Raw genomic sequence first — 25,480 nt, forward strand, 5'->3', positions numbered from 1 at the left:
CCTCTTTCCCCTAGATTTTTTTCTGTATTTCCTCTGATTTGCAGATGGTTTGCCTCTATTTTTCTAATAAAAAGCTGTACTAAAAAAAGCTGTGCTTCAGTGCTGTTGGATTCAAGTCATCCCAAATGGGATGGAGGTGGGGGAGGTGAGAACTTGGGATGGAAGCATCCACCTGGGACCAGGACACCAGCATCCTCATCTCGATTCAACCCTTCAACCCATGGCAGGTCTGAAGGGGGGGATTGTGTGAGACTGAGGTTTTGCTACAGGAATCACTGAGAAGGAACTTTCTGAACTTTGCTATAGGACTCAGTGCGAAGAGACTTTCCAAGTCTCTCTATAAACATTGGGAAAAGTACATGCGAGGTCCTCACTCATCTTGGTGTAAATCAGTCTGCAAAGATCAGTCATAAACAGAGGCAAAATACAGGTGAAAACTGTGACTGATGAGAAATCTTGTCTCCAAGCGTATGGTGTGTCCTGGTTGTCTCCTGCTCAGATCATTGTTTGCTGGTGACCATAGTTTTGCAAACAGGAGCTCATCAGTGGCGAATGAGCAGCAGGGCAGGAAACAAGAACAAGACCTCTCTTGCTCAGGTTCACACCTTGCATCATGAGCATCCTAAAACCACTATTCTCCATGCCAGCCCAGTGCCATGCTTCCTAGGACATGAGAAGACTCTTTTTTAAGAAGCGGGAAGTAGACACAGTGGAAAAGATACAAACTACTTTTTTTTAACAAATCCCCTGCTGGTGCATTCAGCTAAGATGCTGGTCCCCAGGCAATCCTGGTCCCTCCCCGTGGTTTGCCCCAGACCTTAATTTTGCTTTGTGGTTTGTGATGGCACCTGGGCTACATGTTTGGGGACCTTCTCTGAGCCCGACGTGTGTCACAAGCCATTTGGTGACACAACGGGATGTTTCTTTCCAGCGTCCCTTAGCTATTTTCCGAGCAACTCTCACTGAGCAGGTGAATTGGCAGATCCTCCAACCCCCATTTCTGTTTGCACCAAACAGCCGGTCGAGAGAGCAGACTTGCTCCTTCCCTCCTACAGAGGGGCATTTGTTATTCAGAAGAAAATATTATGTTGCCATGTTATTTAATCAAGTCAAAATTCATAGGCAGCATCTGTGCAGAAGATAAAATGTTTTGGGACAGTTTAGTCCTTTTCTTATCTGAGTGATTACGGTTATGTAAAGACTTTTCTTTCAAACACGGAGATGGAGTTTCATAAGCGAGGGACCAAAATAGTGCCAAGTAGCCAACCATCTCCCCTTGATCACACTGGATTAGTACAATTAATCTGTAGGTATTAGTGACCAGAAGGATTTTGCCTGGAGGATATAATATATATTTATTATTTCATATCTGATTTCCCCCAAGAGTCAGAAAATTCAATTGTGGGCTTTTCATCATTGTATTTTTGCGAACGGGGTTGTGGGATTTGGAAAATCACCAAGGGGCTCATGATCAGAGGGGGGGACAGTTAGCAAAGGGAGGAATGAGACCTCTGCTCATTTTTTACGTCTTCTGGGAACGACGCAATAGGGAATCGCCTGCTGGATGAGCGCAAACCGGTGTGGGACCTCAGCCAGGACCTGCTGGGGTTAGTGGGAGGGTAGCAAATATCCACCAGTATAACCGGCCCTAAAGGCACTTTCCAGACACTACTGCTATTGCTGCCTAACACTGGAGGAGAACAAAGCTCAGAAATAATGGAATTATTTACCTGGGAGAGGATCGGGAATCCTTATTCTCGTGCTCCTGTTCAGTTGCTGTAACAACACGTCTCATATAAATACCCCTTTCACTAACGTGAAGCCTTTGAAGAAAGAGCAGAGCTTTGCTCTCTTCCCAGAATGAAAACCAAAAAAGGAAAGTCCCTGACAAGCTTTCTTTGCTTTGGCTTTTTGGGAATAGGTGCTGAGGGTTTCTTGCTTTTCTTGCGGCAAAGCAGCTGCATGTCTCATCAATTTATAAATGAAGACGTAGGGGCTGTGCCTGTTTAACCCAATTACAGATCAGTTGGCTTAAACGCTGCTCTTAGCACTGTATCAGTTAAAGGTTGGCATAGATGGATTTAGCTTGTGTGGGTTGACTGCTGGGAAAAGAACTGATTACGCCTCTGGTGCCTTCTGTATCTCCCAGTCTTCACAAACCATCCAAGAGCCACCAGAAGATGCAAAGAAAAGAGAGGAAGAGCCGCACAAATACACAGTGATCTTTCCTCCAAGTACCTATTTCAAAACCATCACCTGCCAATTTTATTGAGTATTCACCACTTCTTGTAGCAGAAGAGAAAATGAACCTTTCTTTCGCACTGCCCTTCTTCACACACTTCCTAAAAGCGGGGATGACTTTAAACGCTGTCTAAATCCAGAGCTAGAGTCCCAGCGATGCAAGCCGAGATATTACTTAGAAAGGACCAATGGGCTTTGCCAGTGCTTTTCATTTTTCATAGCTTTATGAAATGAATGAGCAATGTTCTCCCATCCCCTTGCAGGGGAGATAGCTGCAGATTACAGCAGCAAGCAGAGTGTTACATGATCAGCTCGGATAGGAACATGGAAATGAGTGTGGCAGAGCGACGTGGAGTTAGATTGAGGTTCAGCAGCCCCCACTTATAAATACTAAACTCTGCCTATCTGGCGCAGAAGGTGAATTGCAGGTCACAGCAAAGATAGGAATCAAAAAGGTTTAAGCTGAATTTCCAAAGTACATCTGTTGGATCTGTCTTTGTTAGGACAAGCCTGTCACCTTCAGCTTTGGTTTTTATGAGGGGGATTTTTGCAACGCGCAGGCTAGGCAAGGTTCACACCACTGCCTTCAGGCGTTGGCCATACTCCCCCTCCCTGGCGTCCACCTCCGTCAGCGGAGCAAAACCAGCGGTTTCATGACGCCTGTTAGCAATGCCTACTTAAGACTGAGACAAATCCTGAGACAAATCCACGGAGGCTGCCTGGGAGGCTACAACCATCCGTGCTGCAAATAATTGCATTTCATCAGATGGATCCCCCCAACTCCATAAGCTCATGGCAGGGGGATCCAAACTTCACTCTTACACCCCAGCTATGCACTGTCCTGAAGATGAATGACTATGAACTACATTTCTAAGACTTTCTTACGACTGTTGCCTCACTTGCATCAAAATCCAGGCTGCAACAGCATTTTCAGCCACTGAACTAACAACAGCATTAGAGCAACGCAGTGCCGGAGGTCCAGGGCTGCAGCACCACTGAAACACCCAGAAGAGTTAAAAATAAAACATAACAGTTTCAGTGTCTAAATACCTTCCTTGCGCTTGCTATTTTCTGCCTGACAGCACCCTCTTCTGGGAAGCGGGTGCTGTTGGCTGAAGGGTGCACCCTGCTCGGCTCGCCTCAGCTCCTCGGTGCCTGAGCATCGGCAAGCAGAGGGCAAAGCCCTCCGGCGCGAATTTAAGCGCAGTGGCACCAGACAGTCTCTTCTGAGCTATTTTTTGCAGTTCCCTTTGAAGGAGTTTGAAGATCGTTGCATGATCAGGTGTTGGTCAAAATCACAACACCCGGTTATTTGGTACCCACTAGCTGATGGGTGCAGCTCCCAGCAGCCAGGAATCGGCACAGTAAAGCCTGCCAAATTGCTGCTTTGCATTGCTGGAGCAGCAGAGAAAATCTGCACCGTCCTAATTTTTAATTAAGTATGTCCTCAGACACATCCCAGCTTTTTTATTTGTTTGTTTGCCACACAGGTGAGCAAGCACCTTCTTGCAAATCATGTGTATATTGGTCAGGACAAGAACACGCGTGTTCAGCTGGCTACATCTCACAGCGACACGGGCTGTGAGCTAAGAAGGGGGTGAGCAGCTCAGCTGCGCAGGGACGCCAGGCAGAGCCGGGGCAGCCACCATCAGCATCCATCTGGCTGGGCTCCAGGTTGCACCTCCTCCAAAATCATCCTCATCCCTTGCCCTCTGCAACAGCAGGAGCACCTCGCTTGTGGCTAGCGTTGGTCAAGCCCCCCTTGAACGGATTTACCATAGTGCAGCTGGTTCCAGGGCTTGTTTGTATTTTAAATAACAAGGTTTTTAACTACAAACCATGTGCAGGGTTCACCTGCATCCTGGGCTAACACTGCCCTTTGAAGGCCAAGCAGTGAAGTTGAGACACAATTTACTGATTAGTTCCCTGGTGATGGTTTCCCACTCATGGCTGCAAACTTTTATCTGTTCTTACATTAAGGAAATGGTGCTGCTGTGTTTGCTGGCACTGTGGAGGTGTTTAATTACCTTTTTCAAGCATGGAGAGCAGCAGGGAGATGGACAAAGAGGAGCTGACCTGAGTTTCCAGCCATTGCTCAAAAGGCAACGGTGGGCAACGGGAGCGGCTGGGAGTGACCAGGTCTGACACCTGCCTGGAGGCAGGCAGGTCCCTCGATGCAGCCCAAAACCCAAGTCATTTCAGGGTCCACTTGGATCCTCCAAAACGGGGACACCCCAAAGCACTAATCGCTTTGGAAAGCCCTGCCTGCCCTTCTGTACACCTCTCCCTGCCCACGGGCTGCTGGCTGGGTTTGTACAGTGCCTGGCAGGCGGGCGCCTTGGCTTGTCTACCCCATGTTTCACTCAAATTAATAACCAGGCTTAATTTATTACATTAGCTCTGTGTGTCTTGGAGCATTTGCCAAAGATGATGACCCTCGCTTGCCCCAGCACAGGGGAAACTGAGGCTAAGAAAGCCTGCTAGCAGGGATCCACAGGTGCACGTCTCCACGGCTTACACGCTGCAGGCACTTGGAGCAGCCCCAGGTCGAAGAAACACCCCGGTGCCTCCGCCCTGCTTCAGGCCAGGCACCTCTTTCCATTAGCCCCTTTCAGGCACAAGGCAGACCCATAAAACTGCCAGTTTAACTCAAGGATGCCGTTTGAGGAGGAAAAAGAGGATTGCAAGCAGTGACCACATGCCTGCTGTCACCACCAGGATGAATTCATACAACCAAGCCCAGCAAAGCAAAACAAAATCAGCAGCATAGTGATTTATGGGCATGGTGAAACCACCACCCTCCCTGCCTGTGTCTGCCCCTCCCTCTCCAATGCCCCCGATCCATCTGCTTCTGCAAAAGTTTAGCTAAAACTAAACGAAATTACTCAGAAACGTTCACTAATTACTGTTTGCCTGCCAATCTGGAAAAGGTATCAGCCGCTAGCGCAGAGAAAGCAGCTTCCAGTCACATGAATCAATTGATGTTTTCGAGCATCCTCTTCTGCATTCCTTTTTTTAAAGCCTTTCCTTGCTGAGTATCAGACCTCCTTAGGCAAGGCTCTAATGCAGCTAAAGCTTCTTAGAAGAGGTTTACGCACCTGCGGCTGACAGAGCCAACAGTGGCAGATGTCTTATTTATGCCAGGGCTGAAGAAAGGTGGGGATCAGGCCTCAGATTTAGTTATCAGCGACAGACGGGCAACGGCAGGCAGGTAAATTGCAACCTGCAACACTGCTCAGGTTCTTCCCATTGAAACACCAACTTTGCTTCTCCCCACTGGGAATTTTGGGAATTTTTTAGAGCATCAGATCAAAGCCTCTCAAGAGCATCCAATTTATTTTATATAAAATCATAGAATGGTTTGGGTTAGAAGGGACCTTTACAGGTCATCTAGTCCAACCCCCGTGCAATGAGCAGGGACATCTTCAACCAGAGCAGGTTGCTCAGAGCCCCGTCCAACCTGACCTTGAATGTTTCCAGGGATGGGGCATCTACCACCTCTCTGGGCAACCTGTGCCAGTGCCTCACCACCCTCAGCGTAAAAAATTTCTTCCTTATATCCAGTCTGAATCCCCCCTTTTTTACTTTAAAACCGTTATCCCTCGTCCTATCGCAACAGGCCCTGCTAAAAAGTCTGTCCCCATCTTTCTTATGAGCCCCCTTTAAGGACTGAAAGGCTGCAATAAGGTCTCCCCAGAGGCTTCTCTTCTCCAGGCTGAACAACCCCAACTCTCTCAGCTTTTCTTCATAGGAGAGGTGCTCCAGCCCTCTGATCTTTTTTGTGGCCCTCCTCTGGACCTGCTCCAACAGGTCCATGTCTTTCCTGTGCTGAGGGCTCCAGAGCTGGATGCAATATTCCAGGTGGGGTCTCATCAGAGCGGAGGGGCAGAATCACCTCCCTTGACCTGCTGGCCACGCTTCTTTTGATGCAGCCCAGGATATGGTTGGCCTTCTGGGCTGCGAGCGCACATTGTTGGCTCATGCCCAGCTTTTCATCCACCAGTATCCCCAAGTCCTTCTTGGCAGGGCTGCTCTCAATCCCTTCATCCCCCAGCCTGTATTGATGCTGGGGGGTTGCCCTGACCCAGGTGCAGGACCCTGCACTTGGCCTTGTTGAACCTCATGAGGTTCACATGGGCCCACTTCTCCAGCTTGTCCAGGTCCCCCTGCATGGCATCCCATCCCTCAGGCATGTCAACCGCACCACTCAGCTTGGTGTCATCTGCAGACTTGCTGAGGGTGCACTCGATCCCACTGCCTATGTCATTGATGAAGATACTAAACAGTACTGGTCCCAGTACAGGCCCCTGAGGGACACCACTTGTCACCAGTCTCCATCTGGACATTGAGCCCTTGACCACTACCCTCTGGATGTGACCATCCAACCAATTCCTCATCCACCGAACAGTCCACCCATCAAATCCGTATCTCTCCAATTGAGAGAGGAGGATGTTGTGGGGGACCGTATCGAAGGCCTTACAGAAGTCCAGAGAGACAACATCCATAGCTTTTCCCTTGTACATTGATGTAGTCACTCCATCATGGAAGGCCACTAGGTTGGTCAGGCAGGACTTGCCCTTGGTGAAGCCATGCTGGCTGTCTCGAGTCACCTCCCTGTCCTCCATGTGCCTTAGCAGAGCTTCTAGGAGGATCTGTTCCATGATCTTCCCAGGCACAGCGGTAAGGCTGACAGGTCGGTAGTTCCCAGGGTCTTTCTACCCTTTTTGAAAATGGGTGCGATGTTTCCCTTTTTCCAGTCACCAGGGACTGCACCTGACTGCCATGACTTTTCAAATATCATGGAGAGTGGCTTGGCAACCACATCAGCCAGTTCCCTCAGGACTCTGGGATGCATCTCGTCAGGTCCCATAGGCTTATGTATGTTCAGGTTCCTCAGGTGGTCACGAACCTGATCTTCTCTTACAGTGGGAGGGACTTTGCTCCCCCAGTCCCTGTCTTGCGGCACATCCACTCCAGAGGTGTGGGAAGAGAGGTTGCCAGTGAAGACTGAGGCAAAGAAGTTGCTGAGTACCTCAGCCTTCTCCTCGTCCATTGTTACCAGTTTGCCAGTCTTGCTCATCACGGTGGGTATGCTTTCTTTGGCTTTCCTTTTCTGGCTGACATACCTGTAGAAGCCCTTATTATTATTCTTTGCATCCCTTGCCAAGTTCAGCTCCATCTGCGCCTTGGCCTTCCTGACCCCATCCCTACACAACCCGGCAGCATCCCTGTACTCTTCCCAGGATACCTGTCCCTGCTTCCACTGCCTCTGCATTTCCTTCTTGCCCTTTAGTTTGACCAGCAGGTCTTGACTCAGCCATGCCAGTCCCTTGCCTTCCTTTCCTGATTTCTTACACCTGGGGATCAAGAGCTCTTGGGCTCTATGGAAAGCGTCCTTACAGATCTGCCAGCTCTGTTCTGATCCCTTGTCCCTGAGGGCAGTTTCCTAGGGGGTCCTATTGACTAACTCCTTGAAGAGCTGGAAGTTTGCTTTCCTAAAATTCAGGGTCCTGGCTTTACTCTCTGCCTGACCCATATCCCTCAGGACTGCGAACTCCACCAGCGCATGATCACTGCAGCCCAGGCTGCCTCCAGTCTTGATGTCACCAGTTAGCTGACTTGTGTTGGTGACCAATAGGTGCATATCCAAGGCTCTGTGATTCACAGGAATTTATTATTAGTTATTCTTTTGGCTAAAGCTCTCAGGTGTGGGACAATTGCTGGAGGTGACTTAGAAATTAAACTTATATTCACACTTTTAGGTAAGGTACAGCATTGAAGAAGATTCCCGGGTGGAATGCGGCTGACATGCAAGGCCATTCCATGGAAGTTCCCTAGGCCTGTAACCTTAGACGTCGGTGACGCCAGGGGAGCTCGGTGTACTGGCTCTAAGAAGGTACCGTTCGGAGGGGGGAGCGGTGTGGAGATGCTGCGGCCAGGCTCTGCAATTAAATGGGAACTCAAAGGTATTGTGTGTGACCAGTAAGCTGCACATTTGCTATCCTGGGCCAACAGTCTGTCATATTTCTGACAAAATGCTGTCCTTTGATGAACTTTGCTCATTATAACATCATTATAATACCAAAACACACCTCCATCCCAAAAGCTACCCGCCTCCAAGGTGCGACCACCCCTCACTGAGCTTGCGCTTTGAATTTTTCCTAGCCTATACCTTTAAAAGCGAAGCGAGAAAACTTTACACCAATCCTAAACAAAGATGTATGACTAGAGTCACTCAAGCTCCACCCGAAAGGTGAAAGATAGTATAAAATGGCTTAAAAGAAAGAGAATGTTAGGGAAGACACCATCGCGTACCACTCTGACCTCTGGGATCAGTCGACGGGCTGAGCCTCTCTTCCCCCCCATCGGGACGCCTTTGGGTAAGATTCGAACACTTGGTTATACCAAGTGCGTCCCTGGGAAACTTAGAAATCTCCCTAGAGTTGCTTTATCATCTTTAACGCGTTTATAGCCAGCAGTGTCACTCATACTCTTGGTACGTGCACGTGCTTTGCAGACAGTAAATTCATCACCGGTAATCCAAAAAATCTGTGTATCTGTTGCTCTAATAAACTGCACTCTTTATTAATGTGGCCGTAATAGTTCATGCAACACGACTAGACTGGGGGTGCAGCGCGTTTAAATTAATGCTGTCGTCTTTACTCTGATGAATGGCTGCATGCACAGTCCTTAGAAAATAACCGTTGACCAAGTCTGAGACTAGGACTGGACGTAGCCGCACCTAGACTCCTCTCTGAGAAGCACTTTAGAAAGCAAGGGGGTCCTGTCTGAACCTCGTGACTCAACGGGAGAGTTCCCCCCCCCAGCCACTCCTCAAACTCCTACACAACAGTAACTCTTAACGCAACACTCAGGTCATCATTTGATTTCATGTGCAGCATTGTCTGCTCAGTCATATTTTAAGGAGAGCTCTTGCAGACATGTAAAAGACTCCCCTGCAGCCACATGGCAGTGGCAGAAACAGAAATTGAGCCCTGTACAAGTCACTACTGGGAGCCAGCTGCTGGCATATGGCAGGGAGAGGTCACAGCTGAAAGCCATGTCTGCTACTAGGGCTCCTCTAAGCTGCACGGTGCCTGCTCTGCCAGCCCAGGACATCACCTGCCCTAGCAGATCTCCAGTCACCCACATCCACCACAGTGCTACAGTTCATTTTTTGTAACCCGTCTTTAAATGAGTGTTTTAAACCCAAGCAAAAGCTTGGAGGAGGATGCTCCCCCACGCTCTGAAGGAGGGGGTTCTAGCCTAGGCATAGAAATCTCTGTGATGGCAGTACCAGAGCCCTCTCCAAGGCCTAGAGGACATGTGAGTAGGCTGAGAAGAAATGACATAGAAGGAGACAAGACCTTGCCTCTCCACTTCTCAGTAGGATGAGAGCCTGAAACACAAGTAGGTGTGAGGCCTCTCTTAACTGGTCTGGGTCAGGCAGGGCTTAGTGCTCCCCAAACACTAAGGTGCCATTCCCACCTCTGGCTGCAGTAAGACAGTGTCAGCACATGGGTTTGAACTTCTCCAGTGCCTGAGGAAGTCAAAGGGTACCTGGCTCTTTTCCCACCTGCTTAGGGCAATCTCTGGTTTCAGTCCGTGCTGCCAGAAAACATTTAATGAAAAAGCAACCCTGCCAGCACTCCTGCTCTCCACGCTCCTAGCTGCTCACTCCAGCAGCCAAGCAAACCAACCATGCCAAGCAAGAGCAAGAACTGGAACAGGATTTTCCACCGCCTCCCTATTCTGCTGCATGCAAATGCTCCTAATTCTGCAGAAACAGGTATTAAACACCTGCAGCCAAAAGAAAGCACTGAACCCATCTCTTAAGGTAGCTGCTTGAAGCACTGTGCAATGGTGAAAGGAAGACTGACCCCTTGATCATCCCTTCATAAACATGAGGCCAAGGAACTACAACCGTCTTCCACAAGAGTCTGCGGTGATCTGAACCCAGATGAAAGGATGTACGGTCCCTAACTTCTTGAGGGGCTGTAATAAACCTGTAAGACACACAGCCATAAGCAAGGGGCAGGGGGGAAGAAAAGACATTTCTGAAGAAAGTACAAGGCTGCACGAACACAGAGAAGCAGGCATATATAATGGCGGTTTTATTCATAACACCTTTAACTTGGACTGCAATTGTTTTAGTTTTTAAAGTTAAATTTGGGCAGCAATTGAGGAAAAAAAACCAAGTAGTCCCTGTGTGCACAAACAATGCAGCTTTGAATAATACATGATAAGTTTATTTCATATTAACATGAACAGTAAAAAGTGGACATTTGATGGGATTTTACTTCAGGTCCTTTTCTTTATTCCTCTATTGTGTCCTTTTTGCCAGTCTCTTGTCCCTCAAATTGTGGATACCTTGCCTCAACGTCGGCCCAAGTTAGATAACCGTTCGCCAGGTCACGAATGATGGCAGGAAGTTCAGAGATCTGCAGGCAAAGTCACAAAGACATATGAAACACGAAGCCATCAGAATCAAGTTGCTCTGTTGGATACTTGGGGAACATGGCTAATTTTTACATCAGCAACAGAACAGGTGTAAGATATCTTCCTGCAAGATCATTTTGGGGGAGAAAAACCATTAACTAGGAGGACTTCTTAAATCACAATCTGTCATCTCGGCAGACTGTTCAGTTATTCAGGGTGACCCATGAGTGAAATGCAACTGTCACTGTGGTGGACCACAGCAAGGTTCATCCCTGGTAGTGTTATGTTACAGTTTTGGAAGGGAAAGAAAATACACACATCCAAAAAGATGTTGTAAGCCAGGATTTAGCCAGGCCCTATTTACTGTAAGACCAGCATAAAAGAAGCTGCCTTTTAAAGGCAAAAAGAAAGGCAAAAAGAATTGCCTTTTCTTTGCTCCTTCATAGCATACTGTCATGATGCAAAGGATCAGCTACAGAAACTAGAAAATTTGCAGAAACTGAAGGGTAACAAAGTCCTGTCTCTGCTGTTCAGCAGTGAGAGGTGATCCAGGTGATACAGAGACAGACGGGTGCCCTGAGGAGCTGGCACTGCCTGTTACACTGAACCAAACCCACAGCCAGCTCAGCAGCCCCAAGCAGTACAGAGCAGAGCTAGAACTCAGCCTTGCAGATCAGCACTAACTCCTCCTCCTACAGGAGCCAAACTGTGTTCCTGGCGGGGCCCAGGGAAAGAAGGGCACGACAGAGGTGCCGAGACTGCATGTCCACAGCTCTGAGCAGGTTTTGCTCACAGGTGATGAGACCACCATGGGGAGATTTGCTATTCCAGTCTCTGTATTATGGCTGTACTAGCAGAGCATGCTTAGGGCAGGTGTGGCTTTTGGGCAATGGTTCACCAGCTTCACTGGTGCTGCACAGGCAACACCAGCAAGAAGCAAGCTTTGAGGAGTTGCGTCTGTGCTGTGTTCTGCCAGCCAGCCTGTAGTAGGCAAAGATCTTCTGCCTTTTGGTGCCTGTGGATTCAGAGGAGCCCTGCTTTTGAAAGCCAGACACAACCCAGCAAATGCATTTACTCAGCAGCCTTCACTCGGAAAGAGGCACTCTAAAGAGCAGTGCAATCAGTGCAAGGCATGGCTTTCAAGTAAGATCAGCACCTCTGCATCGCAGGAGAACAAAAGCCTCTCCTCATTTTAGCAACACGGCCGACACCTTCTGCTTGACCAGTATCTCTTCCCTGGGGATTTCTCAGAATAGCTAAATTGCCTACGAGAGCTGGAGGCAGCTCTCGCATAGACCAGAGTCATTGCTGGATCAGAAATAGCAGCTAACGCTCTCACCTAGCCCATAAGAAACAGACTTGGCTCTGTCAGCAGCCAAACCCGTCTGCCTGCCCTTTACCTCGGCTCGGATCTGGCGCATTGAGTCACGGTCTCTCAGGGTGGCAGTGTGAGGCGTCCGGTTAACGGTGTCAAAGTCAATCGTGATCCCGAAGGCCACGCCAATCTCGTCAGTCCTGGCGTAGCGGCGGCCGATGGATCCAGAGGAATCATCCACCTTGTGAGAGATGCCATTCCTGGTGAGTGCTTCAGCTGCAAGAAGCAGAGAAGGGGGGATCACCAGGACTCATTACATGCTCAGAAGGCAACATCATCCTAGCAGTGGCCTCCCACATCCTCATGGCACTACCTGAAGTAAGGCACCATGCGTCCTGGTCTCAAGCAGCATCAGAGACCCTCATTTTTATTTTGACAGAAGATCCAACGTTCCAGTCCCTGCCCAGACTACAAGCTCAAATCCACCCCACAGGTACATCACTACTCTCACAGCTCTCCACATTGCATCACTCGACTCTCACCCAAAGAGCAAAGTCACCGACTTCTTCCACCTGTCATTACAGTCCCACAACTCTGCTTCAACTCAAAAACATGCCAGCCTTACATGTGTGCAGGGGCATGTCCAGCATGGGGAGAACTGATGCCAACAGCAAAAGGCATCATCTGACATGCAGCTTATGCTCCTATCTTTCACATATTCACTTTTAGATGGTACCAGTGGGCATTTTGACAGAATGCTTGGAGGCTGAGCAGCTCTGGGACTGATTCAATAAATTAGCTGGCCAACAAGAGTGAAGAAAAGAACTTTATTAAAAAAAAAAAAAAAAAAAAAAACAACAAAAAAACCCACGGCTCCCAACAGCTTCTCCTAAGCAGTGGGAAAGATTTCTTTTTGACACAGAAGGAAAAAAAAGAAATGTCTTTTACACTGTAAACCAACACAGGGAAGGGCAGGGAGTTGGGTTTTTTTGAGGCTAGACTGAAGAGTTCGATAGATATCCAAAGCTGACTGGTACCAACCAACTCAGCTGTTTTAGTTCAATGGCTCTCCCTCTGCATCTGTAAGAGCCATGTCATCCCAATGCTATTTTCTCCCTACAGCACTAAGGAAGAAACCTTTCTTCCCAGTGCACATCCCCATTGGAGCCACACAGCATTTAATACACTTACATAGTTCCTTGACAAAAGGCATGAATTCCTGATTCTGGCTTAGAGGAAGAACGGAGCACTTGAACGGTGCTACAACAGCTGGGAAGCTGAAGAACTAAGGAAAAAAGAAAAAGCACAAATAAATACAAGTTTAATGGTTAGGCCGGATTCTTAGGAGCTGAGAATAAGCTCTGATTGAGGTTGGAGGCAGTTCCAGGGGAGTAGCTGGCCTGTAAGGCATTAGCATTCAGGGCTCCAGCAGCACCACCTCACACTGCTGAAGCAAGACTGATTTTCTCCAGCTGTCCTCCACTCCCCCTTCCCTCCTGACAGCTAAACGTTACCTCCCACCAAAAGACATCTAGCAGAGCCCTCCCTGAAGAAAGTGAACCTCATTTGAATTACAGAAAAATGAAGGGTAGAGGGGTCTTTCCAGGAGATTTAGTCTTATGCACAGACTAAAGGGAAGAGTTCTCACAATCATCTCCCTGTTTGATTCCCACAGAGACTCTACACACATGGAGCATATGCAGCTCCAAGGTTTTCAGAACCCTCCACAGCACCCTCAGAAAAGAAAAACGTGCCCAAAGGGGGTGGGGAGAAATCTTTCCTGGCAATCAGCAAGGCCTGTAATGGTACAGAAGTAATGCAACTGAGATGTACCACAATACAGAGCAGCCCAGGCTACATAGAAAGTAAATGTGTACTAGAAGGAAGATAAGTCCAATATTTTAGGCTTCATGAGCAGTTTGTGATTGAAAGTCAACTGTGGCCTACCTCTGGGCTCCTGAATCCTATTCCCCTCACTCATAACTGTATCACATCCTGTGGCAACCAGAGACACTAAGGAGCGCTGTTATTTTTCTTTTCTATAAACAGTCTAGCAGCCAGAAACAATGAACAGGAACCAGCCTCAAGTTTAGAGCCAGCTTCCCATGGGCCACCAGCAATGGTGTAGAGCATCACAGTTTGGGCTCTGGCTGGAACGGGCTGGCAGTCTGTACGTAACACACACTTCCCTCTGGCCCCTGCTACAGCAAAGTTTCAGGCCAAGATTTTAGGGATGCCCAGAATCAGAGCAGGCTGAATTTCATGGGGGACTGAGGAAAGAGTTAGTCTATTGTTCTTTTTTTTTTTTTTTGTGGTGGGTTTTTTTTAATTAAAGTTGGAAAAGACCTTTAACATCATCAAGTCTAACTGTTAACCTAGCACTGCCAAGGCTACCACTAAACCGTGTCTCTAAACGCCACATCTACACATCTTTTAAATATCTCCAGGGATGGTGATTCAACCACTTCCCTGGGCAGCCTGTTCCAATGGTGGACAACTCTTTCGGCGAGTAAATTTTTCCTAATATTCAATCTAAACCCCCCCGGCACAACTTGAGGCCATTTCCTCTTGTCCTTGCTGCACAGAACTACGATTACAGGAAAAGCAGCAAAGAGAAAGGAAATAAAACACTGAAGAGATGCCTTTCTCTGAGTGATGGGACATTGCCAAGTGTGAATCCAGAAGGAGGAATTTCTCACCCCCTTGCCAGTAATACAGTGAGAGCCTCATGCACACACAGCCCCAGAATGCTCTCAGTACGCATGTATAAACGACACGTACGCTGGCAAAAACAGCAATTCAGCAGCCCACCTGGGTTTTCCCATCTCTGCTGTGTATTGTGCAGTCTTATTTTAGTCCTTCCCCCTAAATGTTAGGGAAAGGCAAATGCTTGCAGCTGGTTTTAAGTTGAGGCCCAGCCACAGGAAAGCTCACCGTTCTCTGCTCATCTCCTTCCCGGATGTGGAACGTGTGTTCAAACACTGTGTACATGATCCTCCCAATACCAAATGAGGGTTCAATCACATTTGGGATGATTTCTTCCACTGGAATACAAAAGAACCCACATCATCATTAAAGAAGAATTTATACACAAAAAAAGATGTGTTTACCAAAGCTGCCTTCCTGCTCAGAAGTTCTGATTACATGTAGCTGAGCACATGGAAATAAAAGGTTAAATATTTCTGCTCTAAATACAAATACCTGAAGTAGAAATTTGGGCTTAGTCCATGTACAGAATGCATTTAGGCTGTAAATAACAAGTCAGAGCCCCTTCTCCGGCCCTGTGAGCAAAGCACAGCACAACTTGCATCTACGCAGATAAACCCTCTTCCATTTCACAACAGCGAAGCCTCATCCAAACTGTTCACTGGGAACAGTCCCTGCTCCACACCAAGCCACAAACTATGTCCAGGCATTGTCTGGGAGAGTGCTACTTGGCATAGACCAAAACTGTGCCAGGGAATATGCTACCAATTAAGCAGCCTGGATGATGGCAGGGTAATGCTCAATCCCTGGCCCACTTTGGTTTAATGTACAGACACAGCCTCAGTATCCAGCAGTCTGAACAGAGAAGCATGTTGCTTCAGATCCAACTCAAATGCCAGCAAAGACTCCCTCTGTATGCTTGAGTCATTCAGCTGCCTGCTTCAATGCTGCTACCCTCCCTATTCTCCATCCCCCTGCAACGTATCACGAGAGTGGGAAAGAACGAAGATCAACTAGTTAGTGTTTGTAAAAATTCTCATAAGACGTGATGCGCTACATTATTTTATACCCGTCATTCTCTCCAAGTCTTGCCACACATCTGTCAAAGAGGCTTTTTCCTCCTCCCCTCTGTGTATGAAAGGAGCTCAGTGGACAGCTGCCCTCCTCAGACAGTGCAGCTTTTTAGAAAAAGCCCAGATAGCAACTGGAGAAGAAACAACAATTATAGGCATCAGCTGCTTTTGAAAATCAAGGGTAGGATCCAGCTCTCCAGCACTGCACCCTGACTTGCCTCCCACTCTATGTGCCTAGAGAGCTAATCCTCCTCAGTTAAGCACCTAACCCAGGGTGGGATTTTACCTTCCAAAAGGATGGTCTTGTTTTATTTGTGCATTGACCAATCAGTTTTCAAGACAAGAGAGAGGGAAACCATAAGCTTTGCCTCCAGCTTGCAGACAGCAGCCAAACTGCCAAATGTACAAATTTAAAGGAAAACCAGCAACTGGGGTTTTACTTGCTGGCCCCCAGCAATACTACAATCACTAACAGTTACAACTCTGATTCCTTCTTTGAAGTTGTGACAAAGCAAAGCCCGGCACAGCAGCAGCATATGCTGAGTGAAAGACACCTGGATATCTCAAAGGCTCAGCAGCTGCAAAAGCAAATATATTCTGCACATGCTACAAGTTGTTCTACTCCTTCCTAGGAGCATTTATCATGTTCCCAACCTAGGGCAGGATGATCCACTAGTTACAGTATGAACTGGGGAAAAATCTACCTCAGTCTCCAGCTCTGTCAAAGACTTCCCAAATGACCTTGGGTGAGGCGCTTACAGAGCTGGCTGGAAAGACAAGACTTCTTTGAGGAACTAAATCCATGCATTTTAGAAAGTTACCTTCTAGGCCCATTTCCAACATCAGGACAAAAGCTCTGTGGAGATGTAGTCACTGACCAAAGCTGATGTGATTATCGACTATGAGAGGAACTGACTGGACTTTTCAGCTTAAAGAGTCTGGTGAGCATGGCAGCCTGGCGAGCTGGCAGATACCAGAAGGCTTGACTCCAGGCAGCAGAGTGACAACAGGAGCTCTGAGCAGAGATCTGCCTATAGCCCTACCAACAGACTGCCACAACCCATCTGCTGCACTGCAATGGACTTGAAGATGAAAGCTCCCAAAGCTGCTGCACCTTCCCCAGCTCCTCCATCACTACAGCAGCTGGTTCTTAGCACCACGTGGGACCTTACAAATCCTAGAATATGCAACTGAAGCAGCATGAATATAATACAGCACCCAAAGTCTATTAAATGGGTTATTGAACAGACCAGGCGAGAAGTGGGCAGACAGGCCTGCATCAATGGTCACTGAAATCCCACTGCTGTGTGAAAGCTTTCCAACTCTCTTAAATTGTCGAATTTCAAGGAAATAACATTTGGCATTTTTCCTGTGCCACTGTACAATACTAACAGGACAATGCAACTAATAAAGTTCACATTCAAAGTGTATCCTGGTATGCCTCTTATTTTTGATGATCAAACAACAAAGATATAAATTTACCGTGTAATGTTTTCTGAAATCTCTTCACAGTAACCATGTCCTTTGTTAATTTAAAAGTTTTCCCTTCAGTTTCAACAGTGAATTCCCTGCAAAGGAAAAAGAAGTCACTTAAAAGCTACAGCAATAAATAAACAAGTTCTATTTCCTTAATTGTCTCAGTTGGTTGACTTCAAGAGTGGGACAATAGAAGCCAGGGCAAATCTGAGAGATCAAAGAAACATGTGGCATACCCATTAAAGAAATTTGCGTTAATAATAAAATTACTACATCTACATTAAAAGCAACCATCTTCCTAATCACAGTGAACTTAGTTGCGGTTAACAGCCTGAAGCCAATTCAATTAGGAAATGGAAGAATCTCAGGATTAAACATATACACCAAAAGAAAAAAACGGAGGCACACAAAACAGACACTTGCTGCAGACTGTACATTTTGTCGAATGCATGGACTTCTCATGAAAACTGAGTTATGTCAGAAGGTGCCGTGCATTTTCAGATACCAAACAAAGGGAGGATATAGCACAGTTATTTTACTGCTTATTTCTAAAGCTTTTGATATATGGTCTTCTAACCACTTTCTCTTGCTCCCTGCTAACTTGCAGCTAGCACACACTCCTTGCCGAGGAGAACTTTGGCTGTACGGATCTATCCCACTTACAGGAAGCAAAGGTCTTTATTATTATGCGTCCTAACAGAAAACTGCTGCTGTAAACCTGAGGGCTTCACATCATGGATTTATACAAACATGGTCATATGAAAGGCAGGTCTAACATACTGACACTGTCAACATGTACTCAGCAATGGTACCTTCCTTGCTGAAGCATTCAGATCGGCATAATACAAAACCCAACATGTGTGAGAAAAGTGTGTACTTATCACCTGCATTTGGACCCAATACCAAACGGGCTGAAGTTTATAAAGGCTTTGCTCTGAATGCAGCTAAAACTGGATGCTGAGTTTAAACACAGTCATGATTTGCAGTCCACTATCAATTCAAACCCAGGATACTGCTTATGACTCATCTATTGAGTCATTTCAGTGGTATTCTCGATGAACTAAGTTAACTTTATTCTGGTTTTGATGTGTGTACACATCACCATATTCTGCAATAGTTTCTCTCCCCATTTTGAGTGCTACTGTTTTTTTCTACACTTTCACATTCATAGAAATGTAAAAGACATAAATCTTAGCTCAGGGGAAGAAGAAAAACAAATTAAACAAAAAGATGTAAATGTTACCGTTCTGGAATGTATTCATTGATCCTACACCCTGTACCATTTCAAGCAGGAAATAAAGTTTATTTTTTTATTATTGCACCATTAGCCTCCCTATAACATATACAGCTGTTGGCCTGCTTCAGCCAAATTTGACAACTGTAGACATCTCTTAAATTTTCAATTCCTGCATGTGTTAGGAATACAGACAGGTCGAGGAAAAACATACAAATTGCTGCCCCAATAAGTCAAAGGCTGTAACAGGTCCTAAAGCATATCACCAAACATCGGAGGATACTCACACAAGTTTTGGTTCTCATTTAACTATTTTGTTCCATCACTCACAGAATTATTTGATTCATGTAAGTTCAAAACCATCTGCCAGCCCTGGTCAACTCTCAAACCAGAGCAGGGAAGCTGGTAAACACTTCCCATTTCACTGAGGTGTCTCTCTTCTGGGATGATCCTACTAAAGCCAGAAGCTCATTCCCACGCAAATAAACAAGTATTTGAATACCATGGTTACACATTTATGTGCATATATCAAGACATATGTTGATGGATGACCAGCAATGACTTTGCAGAAGGGACAGCACTAAAACATTTCAGCTGATCCACTCAGCCCACTCTCACAAGGAAGCTGGTTTCAGGTGGCTCAAATTAACCCAGCAGCACTTTGGGAACCCTCATCAGAGGTGTCAGACAAGGGTACCACACACACACAGCCAGCTCACCCTTTCTCATTGAGCAGCTGCTCCATCTCAGTGATGTAACACTCATCACACATGGAAAGGTATTCCATCACCACCTTTGCGTCCTTCTTATAAGCTTTGCCAATGGCTCCCTTATTTGCCTCAAACTGAACAATGTTGACTGTTCTGTACGAGGCAGTTAAGGAGTTTGAGATGACAGAGAGCAGGGCCTAGTTCTTTTGTTATGTCAAAGCTAACTGCTACACAACACAAAGAAATCTCCTCTGCTACTAGATTAAGGAACTTCCCTCCAAGAGAGGAAAGGAACAACATAAAGAATACTGAAGGGCAGAAGGTCACAAATTTTGAAAGAATGCAACTTTTTTCACAAGTACAGCTAGCAGCAGAACCATGGAATGATATGGAGTAACGTGGGACAGGAACCCCACATTCACACTTAAACCATGCTTCACTGTCAAAACAGAGCCTAGCATTAAGCTAGAAAAAACCCAAGCACAATAGTAAATCCCTTTTGCCCACCTGAGTAAAGTCACCCACATGCTCAATTCTTTGCAGGTTACTTCCCAAAGTCATGCTGGTCTGAAGCTCTAGGTTTCCCTGATAAATTTACAGATGTAACTTAAAATAGAGCTGCACAGCTCTCCAAGACATCTCACATGTCAAACCACTTTTCACATCAAGACAATCTGGTTTCCTCTGAAAGGATATAGGTTCTTTGAGAGGCTTCTCAGCTATAAGAGGAACTTTGGTGGCACGGGCATGGCAGGAGAGGTCATAGCAGGAACGATCAGCACAGCCAACGATCTCAATCCAACCCTGAAAAAACAAAAGTGGAAGCTTTCACCCACTCACTTTTTTGTCCACTTAACCATCAAATATGTTTATTCACCCTTAAGCCCTCCCTGCTCCCATGACTGTTTTTTCTACATAATTAGCTCTGTTACAATAAGCAGCCCTCACTCACTAGTTGCTCCTTCACTTGAATGATTCCATTTGTTTCCAGAGGAAATTATCAGTTATCTAATCAGTGCCTGTGTTCAGGGCCAGGTTTTCCACATGGCTTGGCAGAACACAGCACTGTGCCAATAGCTTGGGGCTGGGGCCAGAGCACAGTCCTATCACTCACATGCTATAGGCACGTGAAGACATCATGCCTTCGGGGCTTTACCGCTCCGCAAGCATGGAATAGACAGCAGGCAACCAGCCACATTAGAATGGCCAAAAGCCTGGCTTACAAGCTAGTAAGACACAGATGATATGCAAGGGAAGCACTTCTTTCAACATTTCAGCATGTATGGCAAGGAGGAATCTCAAAACACCATTCACGGACACAGAATTGATGAAACCTTCCAACACTTGCAGCAAATACAACCACCACCTGGATTTTCTAAAAGACAATCCCATATAAGAAAAGGCGTATCAGCTGCTTTGCATTCACTGGTTCACATCAGCATGGACATACAAGCAGCCTGATTCTGTATGGTTTTCCAGTCTGCAGTGATATAGCAAGGTGTCAGGAAAGGTATGTAAACAGAAGAAATCCCTGTGCTGGAAAAACCATGGTGTTCCAGAACACCCTGGGGAATTTTTTACACAAATTAAACCATTGGGGTACTACAGCTACTTCTCAGAAGGTTTATGTAATAACTTTATAGAATGGATTTTAAACCATTCAGTGCAGTTAACTTCTTAACTACTGAGCGCTGCAAGTCAGTACAAACATTTTTGGTCAGAGTTAAGTGACAAACCAAAGTGTGATTCTAGCCCACAAGGTGGTTCTGTCACGCCCCTGGGATTGCTGTCTTCACCTTTGGGTCAGGCTGTTGGACATACTGCTCTGTGAGTGTTGTCCTGATCCATGACAAGGCTTGCAAAGTTTACTAATCTTTTTTACACAGTGTGACCCACACATGTCCAGCCTGTTTTGGGCTGGCTGGGAAGAGAGGCTGTGAACTTATGGAAGTCAGCTATCTACATTCAGAGGAAGCCATTCCTTCAATCATTTCTACAGGTCTTTTCTATATGAAGACAAGTCACTCATCCAAGCTGCAGGAATTTTTTTTTTTCCTCATCTTAAGTTTGGTGGAATTTTACTGGCTTCTATTGCTCTAACTAGCTGTAATGAAACATCACTTGTGATAAGCCTGTTTCAGCTCCTTAAAAGAAAAGAGAGAGAAAAAAAACCCAAATCAAACAAACAAAAAACCCCACATGGACAAAAATCACCAACCACACACAACCTCCTCAGCCCTAGGTTGTAGGAGGTTCTCCCTGCCCATAAGTAAGGCTGTATGAACTATCTGAAGCCTTGACCCATTCCCTGTGTTGACACCTCTGGGCTGAGCACGCTACCAGTTTGGCTATCAAACTGGTCAGGACCATGGATGGGGTCTACTCATGTAAGGGTCACTGCAATGTCACAGGCTAACCCCATAGACCGCAGCAAAATCCCTTCAATCTTTCAATCCTTTACTGGAACTAGGCCACACAGAGTTCTCTACATATTCTCAGGAATCCGCACATACCCTAGACTCCCTGGAAAGGCTAACCAGGCAGAAGAACATGTGCTTCACTACACATGAGGGAAAAATAATGGAATAATTTTTCTTTTTAACTGATTCGACCTAAAAAGTAGATTCTGTACCCTTAAAGAGGGGAATGACATCATAATCAATACAGTCTAGTTACTATGCTTCCTTCTACGTTTCTTTTGAAACTATCATTCCAACTGATATACTTGGTTGAGACTTAACTGAAGAGGCTGAAAGCTCTCCAAGAGAATCTAAAAATGAGTCTAAGAGCCTTGTCCCTAACTATCTACTGCTGGTTTACCTAAAAAAAAGAGACACACATTTTTCAAAATCCAGCCAACAATACAAGAGAAAAAAAAAGCACCGAACAAGGCCTGAACTGAAAAGCTCTTAGCGACTCAGCGGGAAGATAAAAAATCCTTGGGAAATTTTTCTCCCAGCACCAGCTGTCTGAACTTGCAGCAGTGAACTCTCATTTCTCACAGCTTGGAACTGGGAAAGGAAGAGCAAGCATTCTAGCAGGAAGGAATCTCCCTTGGAATAACGCCTCCAGCAAAACAAATTCTTCCCCACTGCTGTTACAGGGGTTATAGCCTTGGGAAAGCACCAGGACCTTTCCTTTAATTCCAGATGAAATTCAATCAGCACAATGTCCACAGGCAACTTCAGGCTCCACCAAAGGAGTCTGAAGCATGGACCTACAAACAAGCATGAACAGTTCAGAAACTTTGTGCAAGCCCACTGCAGAGAGCTGACCTGTCCCCTTAGTCCTGGCTTCAGAATATTTCCCCTGCAGTGTGTTCACACCAACGTGGGGCTGGACAGAAACATCAGACTCATAGGCCTAGTTTTAAACACCAAGAAATACAACGGAGCCCCTTCCTGCACTATCAACAGATCTGATAGGGAGTGCCCCTTGCTGTTTGACTTTGCCACTTACATACGATGTTTTGGACTCTGCATCCCAGCAGTCACAGGCATAATGAGCCATCTCATTCTCCATATGCTGTCGGAAGCGCAGCTTCTCCGGGGATACACCGACCTTTGTAAGGAAGAGGTAGATTCTGCCAATGAAGTAACCGAGAACGGAGTTATTGATCACACCCTGGAAAGGGAAAAAGCAGGAAGAAAAAAGAAAATAGACATTAATTCCTAAGGAAGCAAAGTCATGATTTGTTGTACTTCTGCAGACAACCTGACACGTTATACAGAACTTCCTGCAGCTGCCTGTAAAGTACTATGTCTCCCCTGAAATGATTAGATCTTTTCAAATTCACCTAGTGCCACTGGCAGTATCTCCATCTGAACAAAATAGTAAGTTATTATTACTCTAGGGCTCATCACTAACTGTCTCTAAAGATCACCTACTTGAAAATACCCTGCTGTATCCAACGGTGCAGTCACTGGCATTACAACAGTGCATGGGAATTGCAGTTACGGCTCAGGACCCCACAACAGCTGTACCCTACAGTTCACAGCTGCATACAACAGCAGGGTGGTGGGGTTTTTTTTTGTTGTTTTGGTTTTGGAGGTTTTTTGTTTGGGGTTGGGGGGGGGGTGTGTTTTGGTGTTTTTTGATTTTGGGTTTGGTGGGGGAGCAAGGTTGGTAAACCTACTCATTCATAATTGGAACACATGGAGAATCAGGTAGTGAAACCCCAACGTGCAAGCCACATAGTGATGGGGGCCAGCAGCTGAGTATTGGATTCCCAGTCACTGCTGAGCTTTTGGTGGATATTAGTATTCCTCACTGTCCTCTCTCATTACCTAAGTGTGAAGCTTAACCTCTAATCACTATCCCAGCACCCCCTGCAGCCTTTCATTGCTGATAACAAGGGCCAGGCTTGGATCTCAGTCACACTGATTCACTGAAGAGAACTGACTCTTAAATCTGGTAGCAAACCCCAGCTAGCACCAACACAAGTTTGTAAATAAGCCTTGAGAGCAATAGTCAAAAGAGCAAGATCCATGTGCTTGCAAGTGGAACATTACCTGTTGGACAGCATCTCCCAGACGCATTACATGGGCAGACTGCCCGCTGACCTGGGCCTTGGAAGAGTACAGGAGGATGTTGAGATCCGCCACGTTCTGAAACTTGGCATGATTTTTCTCACTGGGATCCACAAAGTGCTCAATTTCTGCCATGGTGAATTCCCTAAAAGAAACACAACCAACCATGTATGTTAAATATTTTATGTTAGCCCCAGCCCCTTTAATAAAGGATTATGCTTTAGCCTCTCACAAGAAGTCAGTAGTTTAAAAACATATGCAAACCAAAAGCCAAGACAATGTATAGACTGGAACATGAACCAGTCTCAACACTGGATTTAGTTTCATCTTCAAATTCCTAATAAAACTTTCTACAAATTCATCTAGGGATCTCCAGGCCATAGTCATCACCACTGTGATTCAGAGCAGAGAATACCACCTTTGGAAACACTTCCAGAAGTTCTCTGGAGTTTTTCCAGACTGCTGTGATGCCCATAATTCCTACAGGGTCATTAAAGACTAATCCACTGATTAACTCAGTAGCTTTAACTCATATTTAGAGGTGCCCAAAATAGCCAGGTGAGGTGATACATTTCTTGAAGATAATGATACTGCTACATTCAGCAATGGCGTACATTCTGTTTTAAGAACTTGTCTTTAATACATCTGTACTCATACACTGATTCTTAGCCTTCTTGCTTGAAGTCACTTTACACTGAATTATCTTATTATCAAGAACCTTTAAAAAAGCTCCAGGTAATCATTAACCTTAAATCACAGGCATCAGGATGCAATTTGCTATGACAGCATAGTAACAGTCTCCAATAAATGTGCCACAGGCGTATAATTTATACTTGACTGAAAATGCATTTCAATGAGAAAGTTCTCGTTTCCGTATGTGCAAGAGAGAACAGGAGGACTGAGAAAATTCCAAAGAGTTCCCTTAGTGCTAACGATACCACTGCCTCACAGTGACATTTATGGCACCATATTAATCAATTACCAAGTTTACAACACATACTGCCTGCGTGCATGACAGATCCACACTGACCATGCATGGGAGCTCTTGTTCCAAATTAGAGGGAAGAGACTTCTGTTCAGAATAGTTCAGTTAAAATAGAGGTATGATCCTTAATGAAATGCAATAATCACTTTTATCCTGAGACAGAAATCTTTGAAAGTAATTCTCAATAACCCTGAGCTATCCTGCTTGACTGACCTTGGGACACAACACATGTCCCAAGTCACCTTATGTCCCAACTTTCTCTCTGTACTAAGTTGCAGAACTGAGAATCTGCAGAACTGAGAATCTGCAGAACTGAGAATCTGCAGAACTGAGAATCTGCAGAACTGAGACAAGGAAATACTGCTGCAAGGTCAATCACAGTTTGATTCCAGGTTTCAGTTTTCAAGTAAATCACATGAACATAATTAAACAAGCAAAGCTGCATGTCCTGTAGAGAATACAGCTACCTTTAATATGATTTGTTTAGACTACGATGGAAGTCAAATGTTGTTAGTAAAGCTGAGTTTAATCTAGGTGTTTCTAATACAACAGCTATTTCCTAGATCCTACTTCTCACCAGCCAGGCTTAGACAGAATTCTGTAGTGAAAACCTTAACTGAGTTCTTTGCCTGTGAACCCCGAGACTCACTAGACACATTAACAGGAGTACTCTGGAAGAAAGCACTAGTGTGAAACAATCATGTGCAAACACTGGAACAAAAGGAAGGTGCTACCTGCTCCCAGGTACCCTTCTGTTGAAAAAGGAAATTTG

General features: G+C 45.9%; 1 protein-coding gene across 2 annotated transcripts in view; it reads right to left on the minus strand.

Moving 5' to 3' along the window:
* Window positions 1–10,474: 10,474 nt before the first annotated feature.
* GARS1 (glycyl-tRNA synthetase 1) overlaps window positions 10,475–25,480 on the minus strand; it is a 29,123-nt gene continuing 14,117 nt past the window's right edge. Inside the window, exons 9-17 of one of the 2 annotated variants that reach the window (XM_075492273.1) lie at window positions 23,706–23,868; window positions 22,654–22,818; window positions 19,886–19,998; window positions 19,204–19,344; window positions 17,257–17,342; window positions 14,930–15,039; window positions 13,187–13,280; window positions 12,081–12,271; window positions 10,475–10,682 (exon numbers count right to left, since the gene is read on the minus strand). In XM_075492273.1, the coding sequence (XP_075348388.1) occupies window positions 10,557–10,682; window positions 12,081–12,271; window positions 13,187–13,280; window positions 14,930–15,039; window positions 17,257–17,342; window positions 19,204–19,344; window positions 19,886–19,998; window positions 22,654–22,818; window positions 23,706–23,868 (1,189 nt within the window). In that variant the 3' untranslated portion in view covers window positions 10,475–10,556. Of the gene's footprint in view, window positions 10,683–12,080; window positions 12,272–13,186; window positions 13,281–14,929; window positions 15,040–17,256; window positions 17,343–19,203; window positions 19,349–19,885; window positions 19,999–22,653; window positions 22,819–23,705; window positions 23,869–25,480 lie in introns of both variants that reach the window. The other variant, XM_075492275.1, reaches the window with a different exon arrangement.

The sequence above is a fragment of the Mycteria americana genome, chromosome 2, assembly GCF_035582795.1.
Source record: "Mycteria americana isolate JAX WOST 10 ecotype Jacksonville Zoo and Gardens chromosome 2, USCA_MyAme_1.0, whole genome shotgun sequence".
In the NCBI taxonomy this organism is placed as follows: Eukaryota; Metazoa; Chordata; class Aves; order Ciconiiformes; family Ciconiidae; genus Mycteria; species Mycteria americana.